At 43.9% G+C, this 21,714-nt stretch overlaps 1 protein-coding gene across 1 annotated transcript; it reads left to right on the forward strand.

Moving 5' to 3' along the window:
• The first annotated feature begins 2,786 nt into the window (after positions 1–2,786).
• On the forward strand, positions 2,787–20,129 carry LAYN (layilin). The gene is made up of 7 exons (XM_054592611.1): positions 2,787–2,871; positions 6,028–6,325; positions 11,809–11,966; positions 15,218–15,250; positions 15,868–15,951; positions 17,927–18,029; positions 19,725–20,129. Exons 1-7 carry the CDS (start codon positions 2,787–2,789, stop codon positions 20,086–20,088), a joined length of 1,125 nt encoding a protein of 374 aa, XP_054448586.1. The 3' UTR covers positions 20,089–20,129.
• Positions 20,130–21,714: the final 1,585 nt, after the last annotated feature.

Raw genomic sequence — 21,714 nt, forward strand, 5'->3', positions numbered from 1 at the left:
TCCTACTCCATAGCACCAATATAACTTAATCTCAGGGATGCACCAATCTGTAGGGGAGGCCAGGAAACAGACTTTAAACAGTGGGCGGCGGGGTGAGGGGGGGGACCTGCCTACTTGAAATTCAGGACTCTATCATGAAAAGAGGTAGAGAATGGATATTAGTGGAAAACTAGTAGTTTCTGCCACACTATTTGAAGAAAAATGTTTTGAATGGAAGAAAGGTAGTCAGGCCTAGGAAAAAGGAAGCTTAGAAAGTTATAAAATGGGAATCTCATCTTAGCACTATTAAGAATAAAAGGTACCCTATCAGGGTGATATGTTTGTCTGACAGATAAATCTCTATAATGAAGACAGACATAGCAGGCTACCAAAACATAAACTTTCAAATAATGTAACTAATTTCCTTTGTTCTGATTCCATGCTCACAGAGGAATCTTCTTTTAATGTGCTCAACAACCCAATGCAAACATCAGTTTACCTAATGATTATATTTCTCAATGTGTGAATATATGTCTCTTAGATTGGGTTTGAGTTCATCAAACTAAGGATTGGAACCTGGACCAATATAATTATACCAAGAAAAATCCCACTTTGTGAGCTTTCTTGGCAATCTGCCTTCCCCTGGTAACACTTCTATGCATTACCGGGCACGGTGGTTAGGTATTACTGCAATAATACTGTGTGACGATGTGACCTAAAACAGTATTTATTTTTGCTCACACATCTGTATGTCAGGTAGGGTTTTGGCTGATCTGGACTTGGCCAGACAGCTGCGCGTCAGGCTACAGAATCTGAGGCAGGTCAGCTTTTCACTTTCAGGCTACAGTATCAGAGTCAGCTTAATCAACAGGTCTGTTGATTAAGGCAATTCTGCTCCTCATATGTTCTCTGGGACATCCATGGACCAGTGGGACATTTGAGCTATGTTCCTCTCCATGTTCGAGAGAAGCAAGAGAACAAATAAAAACATGTAAGGCCTTTTCCAGTCTGGGCTCAGAAACTTCTGGTTCATTCTGTTGACCAGACAAGTCACATGGGCAAACACAAAGACAAGAGGTAGAGAAATATACTCTGCTCCTTTAGTAAGAGGAACTGCAAAGTCATATAGTAAAGGGTATGGATACAGGATGGTGTGAAGAATTGGGGTTGTTATTGCAATCTACCCCATTAGGTTGACTGCATACCTTAACAAAGCCTATCTGGACAATGGTCAGAGTATCAAAAGGAAAACTCAGGGCACAATTTAATTGGACCAAGAAAGCAGCTTTTCTAAGTTGTAATAAATGTTGTAATATTGGAAATAAATCTTTTGCAATCAACACTAAGTGCCCAGCTATCTACACACTTGAATATCTATTTGCCTTATCAACCCTTTACAAAACTCAAGGTAACTTTTAGTGTTATCAAGATTTAATTGAAACTTAAGAAAAAAAAATCTTGAAGGCCACACAGACATTAAGTGAAGAAATGCAGGACTGGAAACAATATCAGATGCCAATTCAAGGGCCAATTTTCACCATAGCAGCACTCCGTTTGATTGGATAATCAGGAATTTCTAGAATGTATGTTGGATACGAGATGTTCTAATTCAGACATAAAGACTGGCTGTAAGTGAACTTGCCATAAGTTCCCGATGATGCTACTGTTTTCTGCTGCAGCAGAGCTTCTGCTGGTACTGAAACAGGCTTCTCTGCCTCCACGCCCCTCACGGCTTCCTGTGTTCAGGGCTGTTTGTCTAGAATTGAAGTAGCTCATGCTGAGACCCAAACCCAGAAGTCAGTGACCCAGATGGAGCTTCTGCTTGGATTCACAGAGCGGGAAAAGCAAGGAAATCAGACCCACCTTCTGTCACCTAGTTTTGGGACAGGAGGCTTATGTTATAATTGTTTGAGTATATTTGAAAGCATTGTGATCTATAAGAAGCAAATGTAAAACAAAACTACTGTGGGAGTTTAGAAGAAGGAGCGCATAATGAGGGCTAGATTGATGGGGAAAGCTTTTCCAGAGGAACTGGGGTCACTCTATCACAAGTCCAGGGCTGAACAATCGTCCCCACATCCCAACGTGTGCCCTGCAAAACGCAGTACAGTTATTTCCTTGCTGAATTTAGAGTTACCCTTTGGCCTCTGGTGTAGCTGCTCTCCTCTCAGCCAGAACTCCACTTAGCCTCCTTCTCTGGAAGCTGTCCACACTGTCCCATAGCGTGCCTGGCCAGTGGCACGCTGCCTCCCTCAGCATCTCTACTCTGCAGCTACCGTTCCTTTCTCCCCGAACGCCTGCACCCGCACTCTACCCAGCCCCGTGAAGGTCTGAGTGCCTTGCCTCTCCAATTGGCCCATTTGCAGAGCCTAGAGCACAGAGTGAATTAGACTATGTCCTCAGGAGATGTGGTTCAATTTTTAGCCACATGCTCTTTTTTCAGATTTCAGAGAAGCCAAACTAGGGTTTTCCCCAGCCCTGAGTCCCGGGCAAATGAAGGACCTCCTTGGGAAGCTCCCTCCCGTCCGCGACTCGCTCTCTTCGGGCGGTCCGGGTGTCTGGCGCCTAGCCCGCTGGAGCAGGCAATGGGGGCGGGCTAGCTAGCGGGGCTGCCCTCCTAGCAGTGACGTCCCAGGGGGCGGAAGGGAGACTGGCAGGCTCCGCGCCCTCCCGGCCTCGTCCGGGTGTCGGGTCCGTGGGTCCTCTGGAGATGCTGCTGCTGCGGTTGCTGTTCTTCACGCCGCTGGAGGTCCGCCCGCCACACCGCGCTAGCGCCTGGGCGTCCGAGGGCACACCAGAGCTGGGCCATGCAGCTGAGACCGGCGCTGCAGGCCGTCCTGCTGGCCCTGCTGCTGGGGGCGCTCCGTGGCGCTACGGGTCGCCTGCTAAGTGGTGAGTGCTCTGGGGCGGAGTGCGGGTCTTGGGCAGGTTCGGTTGACGCATCTACTGCACCCCAGCCGCTGCCCTCCTCTGGGACACCGTGCCTCTTTGGCCCTCCGCAGAACCGGGGGTGGGGGAGGGGGCGGTGGCGCCTCCACCCTGTGGGTGGAGGCACCCTTCAGCTCACCCTGTTTCTAATGGAGCAATAACCCTGGGGCTAAAACACGCGCGGATTTCCTTCACGCCGGGATCCATCCTGGATCGCTCGAAGTCCGTTCCAGGCCCAGTGTCACGGGAATTCAGGGGACGTAGGCTAGGTGGGCAGTGAGCAAAGCTGCCCTAGTAGGTGCCCCTTCCACTGTGCGCGGTGCAGCAGACCCCGCGACCCTCACGCGGGTAGGGCTCCCTAACTCCCTTGTCCTGCCCCCTGGGGACGTCTTCTGACCCTAGAGACTGCGGGTACAATAGGGGTTCTGGACAGGCAGTGCCTGTTACTCTTGGTCTTTGGGGTGGGGACGGGGTGGGGGCGGGGAGGTGGAGGGATGGCTGAATCCAGCACTTGGAATAAAATCGCTTAGAGAGTGGAAAGAAGACTAGTTTGCGCGGGACAAGCCCCGCCTGACTCGGAGAAGTGACTCTCTCTGCTTCCTTCCTCCTGTCGTGTCTCTGCAGCCTCGGACTTGGACCTCAGAGGAGGTACTGTGCTTTGGCTTCTCGCCCCTCCATTCGCTCTGCATGTCGGGGGTAGAAGGTCCGTGCTCCTCTCTTTCTCAGTTCTCAGGTCGGCCTCGCAGGCCACAGACTGGCCAAGAGGGACGGAGGAGAATGCAAACCAGCACTCCGTTACCGTGCTTGCGCAGCTGATTGAAAAAAATCGAAAGTTGGTTACAGGATGGGGTGGGGTGCGTGAAGGGTAGCTGTAACTGGGCTGCTTGGGTTCTGCCTTTATTCATGGGGGACAGGAGTCCTCTCGCCCTCCCCCTTCCCGCAAATAAGAAGAGAGAGCCACTTCCTGAAGACGGGGGAACCAGATGTGCCCCCGGGCCTCCTTCCAGCTCTGGCTCGCTCTCTCTGGCACTCACCAGTTAGTTGACTTGGGATGTGTGGCCAGGCTGGACCATACAGGAAACGCCTATAAGGTGTTATGTTTTCCCTTGATAATCCAACAGTGTTCAGTGGGGATTACCGGTAAATTCAGCTCAAACTTATGTTTTGCTGGTTGCGGGGGTCCTAGGGCTCATGCATGTGTCCTCTGCTGGCTGTTTGGAGCCACCTCTAAGGACTCAGAGGGGCTGGACTGGCCCAGCCTTCTCCCCAGGCAGAAGCCCAGCCACAGCCTCTGTCCAGTGGTGATGATTTCTCTAAATACCCCTTCAGTGAAAATGTCCCGTGTCTGAGGCCTCCTATTTCTCTGACAGGCCAGTCCTATTAGTGTTTATTTAGCAATAGCAGAATGTCACAGAGAAGAAGGTGCAAAACTCTTGTAACTTGTTACTTATTGAGAATTTCTTTACCAAAGCAATAAAAGAGGAAATAGAAAATAAACCACAAGAGCCTTCTGGGTTATCTGTATGTGCTCTGTTCCCATTTGCACTATATTCTAAACAGTATTGAGAATAACGAGTACTGTCTGGCTCCCTGCACAGCTGCAAAACAAGTTAGGAAGACAAGACTATTCCGTGAGGGGTGGGACGAGGTTTCCAGACCAAAATCCTTAATCTCTTGCTTTATGACAGCAATTCACACCCACAGCCCACGATTTGGCTCTCCACTGCAAGGGATTCCCCTTGTTGAAATTTGGTTTTCACTCTGTACAACTGGATCCAGAGACATATGCTGTCTGCTCCTGTGGGCTAGGAACTGGCATTTGTTTCCATATTCCCAGCACTTATCACAGTGCTAGGCACTCAACACATGTTGATTAAACAAAGGAATAATGAGGCTAATGTTTCAGGTGCAGCAAGGCTTCAGGCACCCAGACACAAGCCAAGGGTGTGCGTAACGGTGAACAATTTGTTTTTTGCTCCTCAGTAGAATCCCATCTATTTGTCTAAGATGATCTTCCACCCTTCATGTGTCAGTCAAGATGACCTGGGCTTCCAGTGCAACCTGAGCCTGGGGTAGAGTAGGGAGTGCGCAGTTCACTGGTTACTGGCATGACTTTGTAATGAGACCTGGGCTCTGACTTAGGTAATGTGACTGATAGCTATGTGACCTAAGCCAAATTACTTAATTTCTCTAAGCCTCAGTTTTTTCATCGGTAAAATGGAGCACAAACAATATCTACATCAGGGGCTTACTATAACACCTCAATGAGATAAATAATATGCATAAATGTGAAAAACCTTGGCATAGTTCATGGCACATAGTGGGAGTTCAGTAAAACTTAGTTGTCTTTAGGAAAAATCAGTAGCAGAGAACCATGTGGATCTGATGCTCGTAGCTTCTGCTTATAACACAGACTGTGAATTCTCAGTCCTGCCACTAGGCAGAGGGCTCCAAGGTATACAAGCCTACACCCGATTTCAGAGTGCCTCTCTCACCTGAAGGGAGCACCAGCCAGAGATAATGCACTCAAAGCCACACTATCCTCTGAGACTCCCTAATGGCATGAAAGTGATTTTTGTGCTTTTAATTGAAACCATAAGTTTTCATCTGCCTCTTTTTTTTAAATTTTGTGTTTTGGTTTTTTTTTTAAATTAGAGAGAGGGGAAGGGCAGAAGAGAGAGAGGGAGATAAATACCCATGTGAAAGAGAAATATTGATCAGTTGATGCTCGTCCAGGCCCCAACCAGTGACTGAACACACAACCCAGGCATGTGTCCTGCCCAGGAATCAAACCCGCAACCTTTTAGTTTACAGGAGGACACTCCAACCAACTGAGCCACACCAGCCAGAGCCATCTACCCCTCTTTTAAAGGATAGTCCAAAATGTCTCTTGTTCAAGAATCTGTAATGGAACAAACAAAACATGGAGCTCCTACACAATATAGTTTAATTGGCTGCATCTCCATGTTAGAAAGGGTATTAATTTGCTCTAAGAACCCTAACTAACATTACAACAGTCCACTGATGAGGAATCAGAATTCGTGCCCTAGGGATGGCTTCATCCACACATCCTGGTGCACGTGGGGAGCACTGAAATAGGTTGGCTTCTTTTTTCTCTAGGGCAGCCCGTCTGCCGGGGAGGAACACAGAGGCCTTGTTATAAAATCATTTACTTCCATGATGCTTCTCAAAGACTGACCTTTGAGGAAGCCAGAGCAGCCTGCAGGAGGGATGGAGGTCAGCTAGTCAGCATCGAGTCTGAAGGTGAACAGAGGCTGATAGAAAAGCTCATCGAAAACCTTCTGGCATCTGATGGCGATTTCTGGATTGGGCTCAGGAGGCATGAGGAGAAACAAAGCAACAGCACAGCCTGCCAGAACCTTTACACTTGGACCGATGGCAGCATATCAGCATTCAGGTAAGTGTGTGAAACCCACAGCGGCTAACTCACTTGACATAACTGAAAAAGAAAGCAGGCCAGACCCGCAGTGCCAGGTCAGTGAGGAAGAGGAGAAGGCCAGCTCTGGCAACAGGCCTGAAGAGACAGCTGCACCAGAATAGCACTGCCCAGAGCAGTGTGGTGAAGGTGGTGGAGCAGCCTTGACCTGGGATCCACTCATATCCAAAGAGCTCTGTTCAGGAGGGTGCAGCCCAGAAGCATTGTTTCAGTGGCACGCAATGCTTCAAGCCAATGGTTCTGGCTGTCTGGCTTGTCAGACTAGAACTCCAGTGAGAGATTGAAGGTCTGTGGGGCTAAGACTTAGGATAGGACTCCAAACCACAGGAAATCAGAATGATGCACAGGAAATCAGAGCCAAGATCTAATTCTATGAATTGGCCAAGAGAGGACTTAGGAAAGGCTGCAGTTTGTAGAACCCTCCTAAACCCACAGCATCAGGACTCACTCATTTCCACCTGACCCTGGCACCATGGTATTGCCATCACCTTCCCCCGCCCCAAGAAATGCAATGACATGGAAAAACATCAAAAATATAAAATCAAAAGGCAGATGTAAGACTGAAAAAATGTTGTGGCAAATTTAACAAAGAGTATCTTTTTCTGAATTTATCTAAATCCATAAAACACTAAACGTTTATATAAGTTAATAAAACCCCAAAAGATAAAGAGGCAAAGGACCTAAGCAGACTTTTCAGAAAATACAAAATCTGACTGGTAAACAGTCATATGAAAAAAAAGTTTAAATTCATTACCAGTCAAAAGAAAGGTTGAAATACATCTTTTTTTACCTATTACATTTAAGACAGTTGTCAGCATCTCTCATACTCACTATGCTAATAAGATCCATGTCTTCATCTAAGTTCCAGGAGAACTTCCTCTGGGATTCTCATGGGCATCTCTTCCTGGAAAAAAACTTTAAAAAGGAAGGTTAATAAGATGATCTGCATTCCCACTACTGCAGCTGGTCCCAGGGCCACAATGGACACTTATTCATCTCCCTCCTCTACTGTCCAGTCCATTCCCCTCGTCCTCTGCTCAGGGAGTGTGAGGCCCTGGTCACCTGTACTCCTTGGGCTGGAAAAGTGATTGTGCTTTTCCCTTTACCATCAAAATTGGGCACGTGAGTACCAACATGTACCCAAGTAGATTACCTGGGGGCCAAACTTATCTCTCTCTGCCCATGTGTGTAATAGCAGATGTTCTTCCTCCTCATGACTAGAGTCAGTTACTCCCTGTCAAGATCATGAGTCCTCTTCTTGCCTGCTGGTCCCTGGACACAAGGATCCAGAGTGCCCAAGTGGCAGCCATAGCTCATAATTCAATAAAGCTCTTGCTGTATCTTATAATGGGCACCCTTTGGGTACCAGGACCTTTAAACTCATAGAGCCCAGCATTGTAGAGACAAGAAGTAGAAATTCCCCAAGTGACAGTATTTGGGACTACTCCTGCTTCCACCCTTAGGCTCCCAAACCCATCTATTCTTACCTTTGGGGGCTTAAGGTAATACTAAGGTCATTGATTCAAAGAGTGCACTGCATCTTGGAGGATGCTTCAGCTGTGTTTTCAACAACTCTTCCATCACTCTGTCAAGCTGGCAGCTTCGAGATAATGCAACATATAATAGGAATAGTAAATCCCACAGCCAGGTGCCTCCTCCTCCTCCTCCTCTGCTATACAGTAGATCCTTTGGTCTGATGAGATGTGGCTCGGGATCCTGTGTTGGCAGATCTAATACTGTGTAAGCCTTTGGATAGTGATGCTATCTAAGGCCCTGAGCCGAGAAAGGCAAACCCATAGCCAGATTGTGTGTCTATTCCTGTCAAAGTGAATCACTGGAAGGAGTCTAATGTCATCATCTTGGTACCAAGTGGCAGGCTGGTCTCCTAGGGTTGATGCCCTTTCAGGACTAGTGCTGGAGGTTGGATGTTTGGCAATTGCTAGATCACCCTTGGAGAGTCAGGACTGATACTGTTGAGCCCAAGCATAACTTCCATCCCTGCCACCATGGCTACTCTGATATCTATTGTGCCAGTACTTGGGGCAGCTGCTCACAGGCTGGCTGACTTCAACTGGTTGAGTCATTTTGTCCCCTTCATTGTTTAGGGCCCCTTCCATGCTAGTAGCTTTCTGGTGGGCTTTAACATAAGACAGAGTCTCTCATACTTTATGCCTCTTCTCATATGTCTGTTCACATCACTCTATCCAATAGTCCTTGACCTCAATCTTTTATTCTTTCTCCTTTTAGAAAGACTTTTTTTCTCCTGATCAGCTGGCCAAGCTCTCTGCTCTACCCTTGAGTCCTTTTATATTGCAACCTCCAATAACTACCAAGTAAGCTCTGAACATTGGGAGGATGTACCCTGAACACTTGATTTTTTAAGGCCACCTCTGCACGGGGCTGGAGGACAGCTGTTGTCCATTTGCTGCTATACTCCCGTACCTGAATGACCTCTCCACAACCCAAGCTTGGGCTGCTCCTCTCAGCGAGTCATAAGGGATCCCTTATACAGCTGTGGGTGTCAGTGGAGAAAGAGGCTCTGATACAAGAATAGGTAGATGTCATGGAAGTCTGCTCTATCTACCCTTTGGTCCTACTCATACAATGCCCTTCAGCCCTATCTATACCTCTTCCATCTCATAGTGGGTTAATTCCAGGCCTGCCATCCTGTAACTATGTGTGTCTGACAGTGCCTCACTCATGATGGGCAAGTTGGATTAAATGGTCTCCTAATGCTCCCTGCGTATTCACAAGCTATGTGTTCCTTCCTCAGCTATAGATGACAAGGCCTTTCTACAGAATCCTAAGGGTCTGTATTGTGATTCTCCCACTGGGGCTTGTCACAAATTCGATATGGCATAATTGTTCCCGCCACTGATGCCTCTAATAATAGGGTCTACTTAATCCTGTGGCCCAAGTAACAAGTCTGTTTGCACCACAGCCTACACCTGCTTCAGAGTCCTTATCTGCTCTGGATCACACTCAAAGCCAGCAGTTTTTTGTGTCAGCTGGTATGTGAGACAGAGCTGTATTCCCAGGTGTGAAACATGCTACCTGTTTCCAAAGACACCTATCAGGTACCATGCTTCCTTCTTCAAGTTATTGCAAGATGCTTTGAATTACTGCATGAAGTCTTTTAATGTGAAAGGCACCCACGCATTTTCACAAAGTGGCAGGTCCCTGAATCTTAATAGGGTTTATCTTTAACCCTTGGGGCACACAAATCTTACCAAGAAGGCCTCCAATATACTAGCTGCTTCTTGCTCACTTGGTTCAATTGGCATGATGCCAGCAATATAGTGGACCAGTGTGGTTTTCTGCAAGCTATCTAGGCAGTCCAGGTCTCCTCACGCCGCATTAGGACAGGGGGCAGAAAAACTAGTATAGTCTTGAGGGAAGACTATAAATGTATACTGTGGTCCATTCCAAATAAATGCAAACAGTTTCTGATTCTTTTTGTGATAAAGATGGAAAAGGATCTGTTCACCAGATATGCATACTAGGTACCAAGGGCATGTTAATGTGCTCTAGCACAGATACCATATATGGCATAGCAGCTGTACTTGAGGCTTCTACTTGGTCCCATTTATACTACTCCAGTATTATCCTTCAGGATCTGCCTGTTGGTTGTTTTTTTTTTTCAGGAGCCAGACTAGTGAATTGAACAGATATGATGGGTAATACCAATGTTGCAGTCCCTAGGTCTTTAGGGATGGTAGTACTTTCTGTCATCTTCCCCTAGATAAGATGTTGTTTTTATTATCTTGAAGAGAGTGTGGAAGAATGCAGATGCAGAGGCTTACACTTGATCTCTACTATTATAGCTCTTACCTATAGACTTTCAATTTGTATATTCAGGGACTGAGGAATAACCACTAGACTAGTCCCACTGTGAGCTAGCTGGTCCTGGGCCAGGATTCCACTTGATACCGGGCCTCAGTATGCTCCCACTCTAACGGGTAGCCTTGATAACACTTCAGGTTTTTGGGTATCGATGTCAACTTGCACCTTGTATCCAACAGTCTTTATAATAGTTGGATATTCCTCTTTTCCAAGTATACAGTTACTTGAGTAAATGGACATAGGTCTGTTTCGGAAAACAGGGGAAATAATTACCACATGCACCTGCCATGATATTGCAGAGTCCTTGGAACCTAGGCTCTCCTTCTGTCAGTGAATTCTAAAAACTGGCTCAAGTCCAGAAATCAGGTGCCAGGTACAATTCTCTATCAAACAGACAACATTCCATCTATTCTATCATCTATGAAGTGAAATAACCTAAAGCCATAAGGCCTGTGGGGAGGAGAAGAGGCGAGTCAGTGTAGGAGGCCCACCGATGGAGTTGGAGAATGGCCTGGAGGTAACTAACGAGGTGCAGGGCCCCGGCCCCAGGTAGGGCCCCCAGCTGTCCAGGCATAGTGTCCAAGCAGTGTTGCAAGGTCAGATGTTATCCAGACACATAAAATCCTGTGGCTACAGCAAAGGGTTTTGGTGGATGGCAACACAGCACTCAAGCAGAGCCATAGTGGGGTGAAATGAGGAGACCTGTCTCCTAGCTGTCTCCTAAGGAGGGGCTCTGACAAGAGTAGGCAGAGAGGCAGGGCCCAGCTAACAATCTGAGCATCAGGGCAAGGTCTGAATGCTGGAAACACACAGCTCAGGCGAGTTACCAGGCAGACTAGAGCCCAGCCCTGGCTCAATGTGTGCGGTGGGTACTCACAGCACTTAGTCTCTCTATGGAATCCAAAACCTGGCGCCCACGTATCCAGCTCGGTGGTGGCACCATGCAATTCCAGGTACCACTGTATAGTGGAGCCAAGGCTGCTAATGCACCCCATCTAGGAGCTAGGGAGACAAAGACGAGAAATCTAGCAGTAGAGGCTGACGGGGGGCCTGATGAACTGGAAACCACTGAAAAAGCCTACATGGGCCTCCTGCTCTTTCTTGTTCTGTCCTCCCTCCTCTGTTCTGACAGCCTCTACATTTTGGAACGTCTTCTCAGGGTTAGGAAGGCTCTTGTAGCCAATTAAAAAGAATGAGGAGATGAAAGCAGGGCAAGGTCTGGTTGAGATAAGTCATGCCTCTTCTCAATGCATCTGATTTCTTAAAAAATAGAAAAACAAACCCAGTTATCAAAAAGCGAGAAAGAAATAAGATTGTCCAGACTGTTGCTGCTAGCTGCTTTTTCTAATAATTACTTTGCAGACATCCTAGGGTAATATATTCCTCCCTCCCTGCAAAGAGGTTGTGACAAATGTCAGATGATTGATTGTGCTGTCCATATTAGAAAACATGCGACTGTTCTTACTGGCAGTACTTCATTTCCTCCCTCTCTGCATCTTGTTCTGAAGCAGAATCTTAAGTTCATGGCTGCATGGAAAAAGGCTTTGAAGTTTTGTGGTACCCTTCTCCAGCTGTCTCCACTGGTGACCCCTTTCCTACAGGAACTGGTACGTGGATGAGCCCTCCTGTGGCAGCGAGGTCTGCGTGGTCATGTACCATCAGCCATCAGCACCCGCCGGCATCGGGGGCCCCTATATGTTCCAGTGGAATGATGACCGATGCAACATGAAGAACAATTTCATTTGCAAATATTCTGATGGTAACGAATCCTCTCCCAAGTTATGTGGCTGAATCTCAATTTCCTGTCTCATTTCATAAGCAGCTGCTAGTTCCAAGCATTTGCTATGTGGTCTCTGAGAAAGCTTGTTGCCAATGCCAGCAATGTTAAACACTGGGAATTCTTGTAAAGGGAAATGTAATGACCCTTCCTTATTGAGGAGTAAGTCTAGCAAAGGAGATGGGTATCAGATGCTTAGAGAATGGATGAAGAAAATAAAAGGTCTAATTTATGTATAATACACCAAGAATTGTGAAAAATAAAGAACTCAGGAAATAAAAAGCCCTCTAAATGGACAATTATAAATTCTTATTCTTTCCACACGTGATGTTGGCTGTAGGATCTTGGAATTAAGAAGACAAATGAGCCCTGGCCGGTGTGGCTCAGTGGATTGAGTGCCAGCCTGCAAACCAGAAGGTCACACATTTGATCCAAAGCCAGGGCACATGCCTGGGTTACAGGCCAAGTCTCCATTTGGGAGCATGCAAGAGTCAACTGTACCTCTCAGACATCAATGTTTCTCTCCCTCCCTTCCTCTCTTCTCCTCTCTCTAAACATAAATAAATAAATATTTTTTTAAAAAAGAAGAAATATGAAAGGAAGCTGTCCATTGTTCCTATAAGCCTTCTAAGAGCCCTGTGAGATTATTTGCCAGGGCATTAAGGAAACCACAAAATGATCAGAGGATGTAGGTAATAAAACACACCTATTTCACTGGCATTGAGCAAAGACCAGATACATTGATGAGCTCATACTCCCAGACCACCCTCTATATAAACCTTGCAAATTCAACTGGCATTTGTTTCTAGATCTGTTAGGAGTAGAGCGTCCATGAAAATGTAGTCTCATTCTGCTGGAGTTTCCCGAACTCCTCCACTATAACTGACTTTGATCTAAACTTGGTGTGATTTTTGTTCTGTCCCTGAGTTTTCTCCCCTCTACGAAGCCAACTGCTTGGCTCCAATTTGCTGAATCCTTTCCTGACAGGAATACAATGACATGTTATATCTAGTTGGTTACTAAATAATTCTATCATTTTTAAATTGCTTGAATTGACAATGCTTTTGCTGCAATTTTTACTGCTAAAAGGCTTCTTTCCTTTCTTCCCATCCCTCAAGTGACTTCTGTTCTCCAGAACTGGTCCTCCCCACCATAAACAGTTGTCTTAGGCAGGGTGATTGCAAAGACAGAGGTGGGTCATCTTTCAGAGTAATGACAGCAAGAAGGAGAGATATTAAAAAGAGTAGTTAAATAAGTGAAATACAATAACTTTGGGGGGAGGTTATATGGGAATTCTTTGTACTATCTTTGCTAATTTTCATAAATCTGAAATTACTTCAAAATAAGAAAAAAAAATTTATTCTGGGACACCATCCAGGGACCCTCAAACCAGATTAGGTGTTCCTCCTCTGAGGACCGCAGCACCCCCCCCACACAGTACTTTCACGGCTTATTTACAAGTCTGTCCCCTTCACTGCATGGTTGGCATGAGGCCTGAAAACATACATGTCTGACCAATTAACCCCTGCACTTGATGGTTTAGGGGAATGTCATCCAGTGTGGTTTAAACAGGATGGTACACCATCCATTATGCCAGAGGGTCAGAGGACTGAGTGAATAACATCTGAAACTGGATTTGACCCTATGACCACGAAGAGTAAGCAGGCAGCATACTAGCCAGATCTGAACACTTGATTACTACTGTCATATGCTAACAGCATAGGCAGATTCAGTAAATATCACAGACAAGTCATCAGAGGCAACACATTGCAAAGGCACTGAAGGACTGAAGGAAATGCTGTCGAAATATGCTGATTACTGCAGGTTTGCACAATGGACTGAACCATGAAAGGACAGGAAAATTAATAGATCATGTAATGTTATGGACTATACCTAGTATTGTAATATAATATCACAAAATCAATATTTATTAATATTTTTCTCTATTTCAATATTTTATGGCCAAACTAGAGTGTACGAGACTTAGAGGGATGGGACCATTTCTCATTTGCTATTTTATTTCCATTACCTAGCACAGAGTTTGTCTTTTTGTGATTTTAATTTTCACTTGAATTTATTTTAATTTTTATTTATTGATCCGAGAGAGAGAAACATCGATTTGTTGTTCCACTCATTTATGCATTCATTGGTTGATTTTTGTATGTGCCCTGACCAGAGATTGAACCCACAACCTTGGCGTGTCAGGAAGATGCTCTAATTAGCTACTCAGCTAGGGACCATTTGATTCAAATCCCAGTTCAGCAACTACCTTAGAGCCAAGAGATTTAAAGGAGTTATGTAATCACCCTGTCGGTCAGTTTGCGCATGTACAAAGTCAGAATAATAATAGCACATACCTCAAAAAGCTGTTATCAGGATAAATTGTGTTTGCGTTTAGAAACCACTTAGAACATGATGGTGTTTCTGTTATATAACATGCACTGTATATATTTATTAAACTAATGGATTTGCATCACCTCTACAAATTCATGAACTTAGGAGAAGATGATTTAGTTTTCTCTCTGAATAGCTTTGACATCCTGGCCTTAGGACTGTGAATTTTAACATCTTGTCCATAGGGACCCAATCCTTATGAATCCTAGAGCATCTGATTAGCATAAGAAAGTGACTGCCTATACAAGAGGTCGACACACTCCCACCCAAAAGTGAAAACATTTGTTACAGGTTATCTGTGCAACCTGACTTTCCCCAGGCTCTCTGACATATTTAAAATGACTCAGGGTTCTAGATCACCAGTCTCTACTGAGGGTCTACTTAGCCCCTCAACTACTTTCACTGCTAGTAGATCAGTGTTTGTTGCTTTCTAACACATCCCAATAGAAATTGTTAAAATGTCTTGGATTGCTTTCAAATAACTCAGACCTCCGCATAGTAGGGGAGGAGTAGGGATTATTGTTGAAACTAGATTAGCCGTATGTTGATAAGAGTTGCCACTGAGTGATGGTACATAGAGGTTCGTTATACCAGTCTATTTTTGTGTATATTTGGAAATTCTCATATTTAAAAATTTCAAAATACTTCTTAAAAAAGAAAATGGTGCCCAAGCAAAGCTGGAGGAAGGCTGGTCTTTGTGCACAAGTGATTCTTTTGATTTACTAACTCCATTCTTGGCATCCAGTGAGCAAATAAATGGAATCCATGATCTGGCCAATTTCATTCAGATGGCATGGAAATTTAGTTATTGTCTTTATTTTTGTTTCTTTTTGCCACAGAGGAACCAACAGCTCCTTCTATGGGGCCAGGAGGTAAGCCTGTCTTTTGAGATTTGGGTTAATTTGGGCTATTTCGCAGCCCTTCATAAGGTTAGAACCATGTGATCTTTAGACCAGATTATTCAACAGAAAGATTAGTGGTGTGAAGTTAACTTCAAACATTGAAACAGGTATATTCCATAAACAGCCATAATAAATAATTCATTAATCTCACTCTCTAGCGTTGTCTAGTTCTCTCAAAGCTGAAAAGAAATAGTTGCAAATTCAGTTTGAGATGTTACTTGCCCTTATTGACAATATGAAAGGAATAACTCAATTCAGCTAAAAAAGTGAGACAAACTGATCTTTGATGGTCCTGGAAGTGACTCATTGACTCTTCCCCTTGGCACCACAGCACTGTTTGTGCCTGATGCCAGCCACCTGCTGGTTGTTTCAGGACATGATTCAGTACGGGAGTCTCACCAGAACGATAAAGACAACCAAACCTCTATGCTAGCAGATACTACCCTCTACTTTTCTATGTTTAAGAATGGCACTGGTCAAGTTGCTACTGCCTTTTGGCATCCCACCTTGAATTTGGTAGGACCTCAGAGACTATCTGGATTATGATGCCTTTCTTCAGGTTCTCAAGTTCATGTGTCTGTCTCCAGGTGAAAGAACAGAGCCAGCCATACCCATACTTCCAGAAGACACAGAGAAAGAAGATGCCACAGAAACCTTTAAAGACAACAAAGGTATATACAGAACTCTCCTGGGAAAAATAGATAATGGTCTCTCTTGATCACAAATTACCCACAGCTACATTTCCTGCTTTCCTCTTTCCATGGCTACCTAACAATGGAACTAGACAGGGCATGTGGGACTTTGCAAAAGTTAATTAAATATTAGATTTCATCAGTGAAGTATGTAAATAGAGCTATCTTAAGACAATTGGGGAGATGATCTGCATGAAGATAGAGCCTTGGGGAATAGACTGAGAAAATGGAGGTGAAGAAATAAGAGTAGAAAGACCCAGACCAGAAATGATTAATATTCATTTGTGAAACAAATAAAGGAAATGGGCAAAAACATTTTAAAAGTTAAATCATAATAGATGAAAGGAAATGGGTGATAAATTGGAGTGCTAATGGACTTTCGACCTTGAGTTTTAAGAGAGGGAGCTGGGTTTTTGTTACTGGACAACTTTTAAAAATCACTTAATATCTCAGTGCTTCAACTTAATCATTTACATAATGGAAGTAATAATATTTTCCACCTGCCTAAAAAACTGTATCCATGAAATAAAACAGGATATTGCAATACCACAATTAAATTCTGACACTAGCCACCCCAAGTTAGCACAGACCCTACAGGTTAAGGGCTCAGACACTAACAAGTCTGCCTTTACTTCAGATATCAGCCACAACTTCTGGGGTCCCCAAGCCACCTGCAATTCTAATTAACTGGCTGTAAATCCAAGGGGTGCCCTCAACCCTCTCAGGTTCATTGATTTTGTAGAATGACTCAGAGAACACAAGAAAATACTATAATTATGACTACATTTTATTATAAGGGATACAAATCAGGACCAGCCAAATGACAAACACACATAAGGTGAGGTCTGGCAGGGTCCCAAATGGGGAGCTTCTGGGTCCTGTTCCTATAGAATCAGGATGCCTTATCATGCTCCTGACACATCAATGTGTTCACCAACCGAAGAGCTCCTTTGAGCTTCAGTGTGCAAAAGTATTACTGAGGTGTCATTGCATTAGCATAATTGATTTGACCATTGACCACGTATTCGAACTTATTCTCTAGGTCCCACTCTCTCCCCACTGGCCCCCATCCTGAAACATCCCTGTCAGCATAAACTGATATGATCTGAGGGGCTCATGAGTAGCAGTCACTCTTATTTCCTGAGTCACTTATTTAGTGAGGACACTAAATCTTAATTCCAAAGATTTAGTGTCCTTCCCAGGAACCCTGGGCAAATTTGTTATTCTACAACAGATAATACACATATGTGAAAGTATATTTATAAAAGTACACAGTGCTATACAGAGATGAGTGCCATTTTTATTGCTCTTTGTTATTATGGTAATATTTAAAGTGGGTTTTATTTTGGGTTTGTGTGCACATGCATGTGTGTGTGTGTGTGGCTTTCAGGTGTGCAGCCTCATAGAAAAACAAAGCACCAGCCTCTGGATGGATGGTAGGAAAGGGGTCAGTCCTCAATCCTTGATTTCTCCCCAAGCCCCTTGAAAGATAATTCCCTGACAGAAGGTTCTACAGTCTGATTCCTGTGCTCCATGGGACTTGCTCCTTCCTGGTAATAACTCAGACTTCCAGCTTGCTTCTTTTTCCATCCCTCTCTGTCGCCCCACCGTGGGAACAACCATTTCCCATTTCCATCTCTAGAGTCAAAAACATCAATGCTGTCCAGGCAGCCTCTTCTTCGTTAAGGGAGAGAAAGGACAAGAAGAGAGAATATCTTTTGTCTGGAAAAAAAACTAGTAAAACTTCCCTTCTGATACCTACAGGAGGCCCCAAAATTGAAACTTCTTTTATCTATTACCTAGAATAACAGGATAAGTAGAAAATGTTCGTTTTTTTTTTAAAGTAGATGCTTTTTGGAATACTCTGTGTTGATTGTGTTGATGATGCTTTTAAGTCTGTTTTGAAGCACATAAAAACATCACAAATGCTGATAATGTGCATTTTTCTTTTCAGAGGCTGCGTGGAATCTTGCCTACATCCTAGCCCCCTGTGTTCCCCTTCTCCTCCTCCTTGTGGTCACCACAGTTGTATGTTGGGTTTGGCTCTGGAGGAGAAGGCAAGTAAAACCTTCATCATGTAAACCTTCATGTCTTCTGAACTCTGCGATTTGGACATTGTCCTGTTTACTTAATTAAAAGCCATGGCAACTCCAAGAGAGCTACCACAGCAGATCGAAGAGTAAATTCTTGGCCGTGCTCAAGGCATTGACAAGTACTAAGCATCTGTGGTTCGTTTTGATTGATAGCGATCTTGCATTCTTTAATTTCTTTAATGACTTGAGGGGTGAAACTGTGTTATTCTATATCCACTCATCAGTCAGTGAAGTGCTCTTATAAATGCATGCTCTCACTCCAAAAATTTTTGTTGGGCAAGTGAAGGAATTTTCAAGCCACATGAAAAACATCTCTTTCAAAGCATTCTGGCAAACATCTGAAACTAAAACAATTTATTCAAAATGAAATAGCCACTTTTGACTTTTCTTTCAATTGAATACACAATTGTAGACCACTAAAAAACTGCTATACTAATAGCCTAGGGCAACACTGTTTACAGATCATGTGCCACCCTTTTTGAGATGCCCAGAGCTCTTCTCAGCTCCCTTTTTATTCCCCATTATCATGGAGCACATAAGAAGGCTGGTATGCCCACTTTACGATAGGAAAACTGAGGTCCAATTTAAGATTTGATGCCCTTTGATGACCAATTTAAGATAAATTAGTAAGATTCCAGTGTACAAACTACTTCATTTACTAACAACTTCCCTATAGAATTATTAGAATTAAAGCAGTGAAGATATGCAGAATGGACATATCGGAAGCACTCAAGAATATTAGCTTTTATTATGATCATTTTTATTCATTGATTTTAATCAGAAAATAGAATTCAGCTCAAAAATTACAAATACATTTTACAACTCCTTGCTCTGCAGTTGGTTCGTGATTTCCCTTACTTACTCTTATCTATTTAGCACCTCACCAGAATTTAGAAATTGTGACTCTGAAGCTGTAGTCCATTTCACAGGGTTTTAACTTCTTTTTTTTGTGCCACAGACCCCTGTAGCAGTCTGGTGAAGCCTATGGACTCCTTCCCAGAACAATATTTTTAAATGCATAAGATAAAATGCATTTGGATTGCAAGGGAAACAATTATACTAATATATAGTTTAGCAGAATATTTCCAAAAAATGAATGTGATACAGTAATACATTTACTTCTTTATTAATGCTTCTTTATTTAGTGGAGGGTATAATGATAATTTTGAAGTAGAGATGAGAGTAAAATACTTATCTATTGTAACTGTGATGTGATATGAAAATATCTATGATTTTTGTTGTTGATCAAGTCCAAGGCATCATTCATTCTATTCTGGTTTATTGCCTACAGTTAGAATTGAAGGACATGCTAAATTTCACTTAGAGAAGAGCTTTTTTTTTTTTTTTTTTAATGTGATGTTTTTTCCCCATTCAGTTCTATTCACGGATCCTCTGGGGGCTCTGGGGATCCCAGAATAAGTCTATCTGTTCTATGCTCTAGCAGCAGTGAACAGACAATCACTTTGAACAAAACAACTTATTTCCTGTTTTATCACACACCCCTCCCCGCCCCCCACCAGCGACGCCCTGAAGCCCAGACATGTTAAGTTTAGCCAGCTGCGAAGTGCAGCCAGTGATGCCCAGGATGAGCCCCTCCTGCCCACCAGGCATACTCTCAGTCCCCCTGTCTAAAATGCTCAGCCCTGGTTTCTTTCCTAGGAAACGGGAGCAGCCCGGCCCCAGTGCAAAGGAGCAGCACACCATTTGGCCGTCTCCTCACCAAGGAAATAGCCCGGATCTAGAGGTTTACAACATCATACGAAAACAAAGCGAAGCTGATTTAGCCGAGACCCGGCCAGACCTGAAGAACATTTCATTCCGAGTGTGTTCGGGAGAAGTCACTCCCGATGACATGTCTTGTGACTATGACAACATAGCTGTGAACCCATCGGAAAGCGGATTCGTCACTCTATCAAGCATAGAGAGTGGGTTCGTGACCAATGACATTTACGAGTTCTCTCTCAACCGAATGGGGAGGAGCAAGGAATCTGGATGGGTGGAAAATGAAATATATGGTTATTAGGACACATGAAACACACCTAAACTTACAAGAATGGGAAAGGAAAGAGAAGCAAAAATTTTATATTTTTTTATAAGGGAAACACTCAGAAAGCCTATGAAAATGATGTTACCAAGTCCTGGGGGGTGAGCACGTGCTCCCCAGGAGCCCCTATTGAATCCCCAAGTTGTGATTATATCCGTTTATCTCAGCCTCTCACCCAGCTCTATCTTACGAGAAAGCACCTTGCCCAGGGTCTGGATATAGTAGAAAACAAATGTCAGCTGATCATTTATAGCTTATGTGCAAGGGACAGTGCCTTCATTGGCAGGGATAAGGTTGTGGCTGTGGCACTTGGGACACCCATCCCAGGTTCCCTTTTTCTTCCCAGCAGCAGTGAATAGATAATACACAGCCCATGTAATCACAAAGAGGCAGAAATTACAGATTTCAAAGCCTTACATGTGCTACCATTGGGCTGGTCTGCACATCAGCAATGCTTGTTATCTGTTTTTTTCAGAGTAAAATCAAATCAAAAGCAGGAAGCAGAATGTTAGTCAGTCTGTGTCTACAGCCCTTCCTCTGCATGTGGCCTCGTGGGACCCTTTTTCCTTTCTCCTGACATCCAATCTTAGAAATACTTTAGAAACTATAAATGAAATTTGAGTCTTGGCTTCTAAGCTTATTTGTGTTCCCAGTTGTGACGCTGCATGTTGTTATGTTGGTGTGTTTGTTTTAGTGCAGCATCAACACAATGTTACTGCTGCTAATAAAGGTAATGACTCCTCTCTTTTGTTTCAGGAACCTGTTTCCAATATTTTTGGACTCAAATCCAGAGAAAGGTTTCATGGCCTCACGTCAGTCATTTACCATTTGAAATTCTGAAAGCAATTATTTAAATCACCAACAACCTCCCTTTACCAGTTTAGTAATCTTATTATTTTAACCATTCCTCATATATACTATTTTTAAAGAGGTCATAGCTTTGTCTCACATGTGGAACCCCAAATGAGATAACATTAACTAGGCTGGGTCAGAGCCGCATCAAATGCAGTGGATTGTAACCACTGCCCAATGACCTGTCCTGCTGGGTGGAACAGAGAACAGGGTGGACACAAAAAACATCATTTATGCTTGCTTCCAGGAAGTGTATTTTGTGGAGTTAAAACATTTCAAGCAAAAACAGTGACCACGTGTTCTGAAGGACTAATTCGTTGCTCTAAAATATCGAAGTCCCCATCTTGCTTCACACATCTTGGCTCTGTGATCTGTCCCTTTATCCTCCCCACTGACCCTCGACTCCGGCCACTAATGGCTGCAAACCCCAGGAGGCCAGAGATCCCATCTGCCCTGTCAGCTCTGCACCTCTTACACCCAAGGCAGCACCTTCCACAGAGCAGACAACCAACACTTGTTGAATGGATCATCGATTCATCTTTCAGACTGATCTAAATTAGCCTAAATATTTCAAAAGTTTGTAGGACCCATTTTTCACACTCCCCCTGAGTGGGGGTAGTAATTGAGTTATTTTAGTTTGAAAAACACTCTCAGTGCAGCAGAAGAAAGGAGAGTAGTGAATTGTAAAAACTTGCTTTAATTATGTCACTGAAACTTGAAATGAGGAACAATTCTTAAGGTTGCAATCTGAAT

The sequence above is a fragment of the Pteronotus mesoamericanus genome, unplaced genomic scaffold, assembly GCF_021234165.1.
Source record: "Pteronotus mesoamericanus isolate MK-2021 breed Mesoamerican mustached bat unplaced genomic scaffold, CSHL_Meso_final scaffold_36, whole genome shotgun sequence".
Lineage (NCBI taxonomy): Eukaryota > Metazoa > Chordata > Mammalia > Chiroptera > Mormoopidae > Pteronotus > Pteronotus mesoamericanus.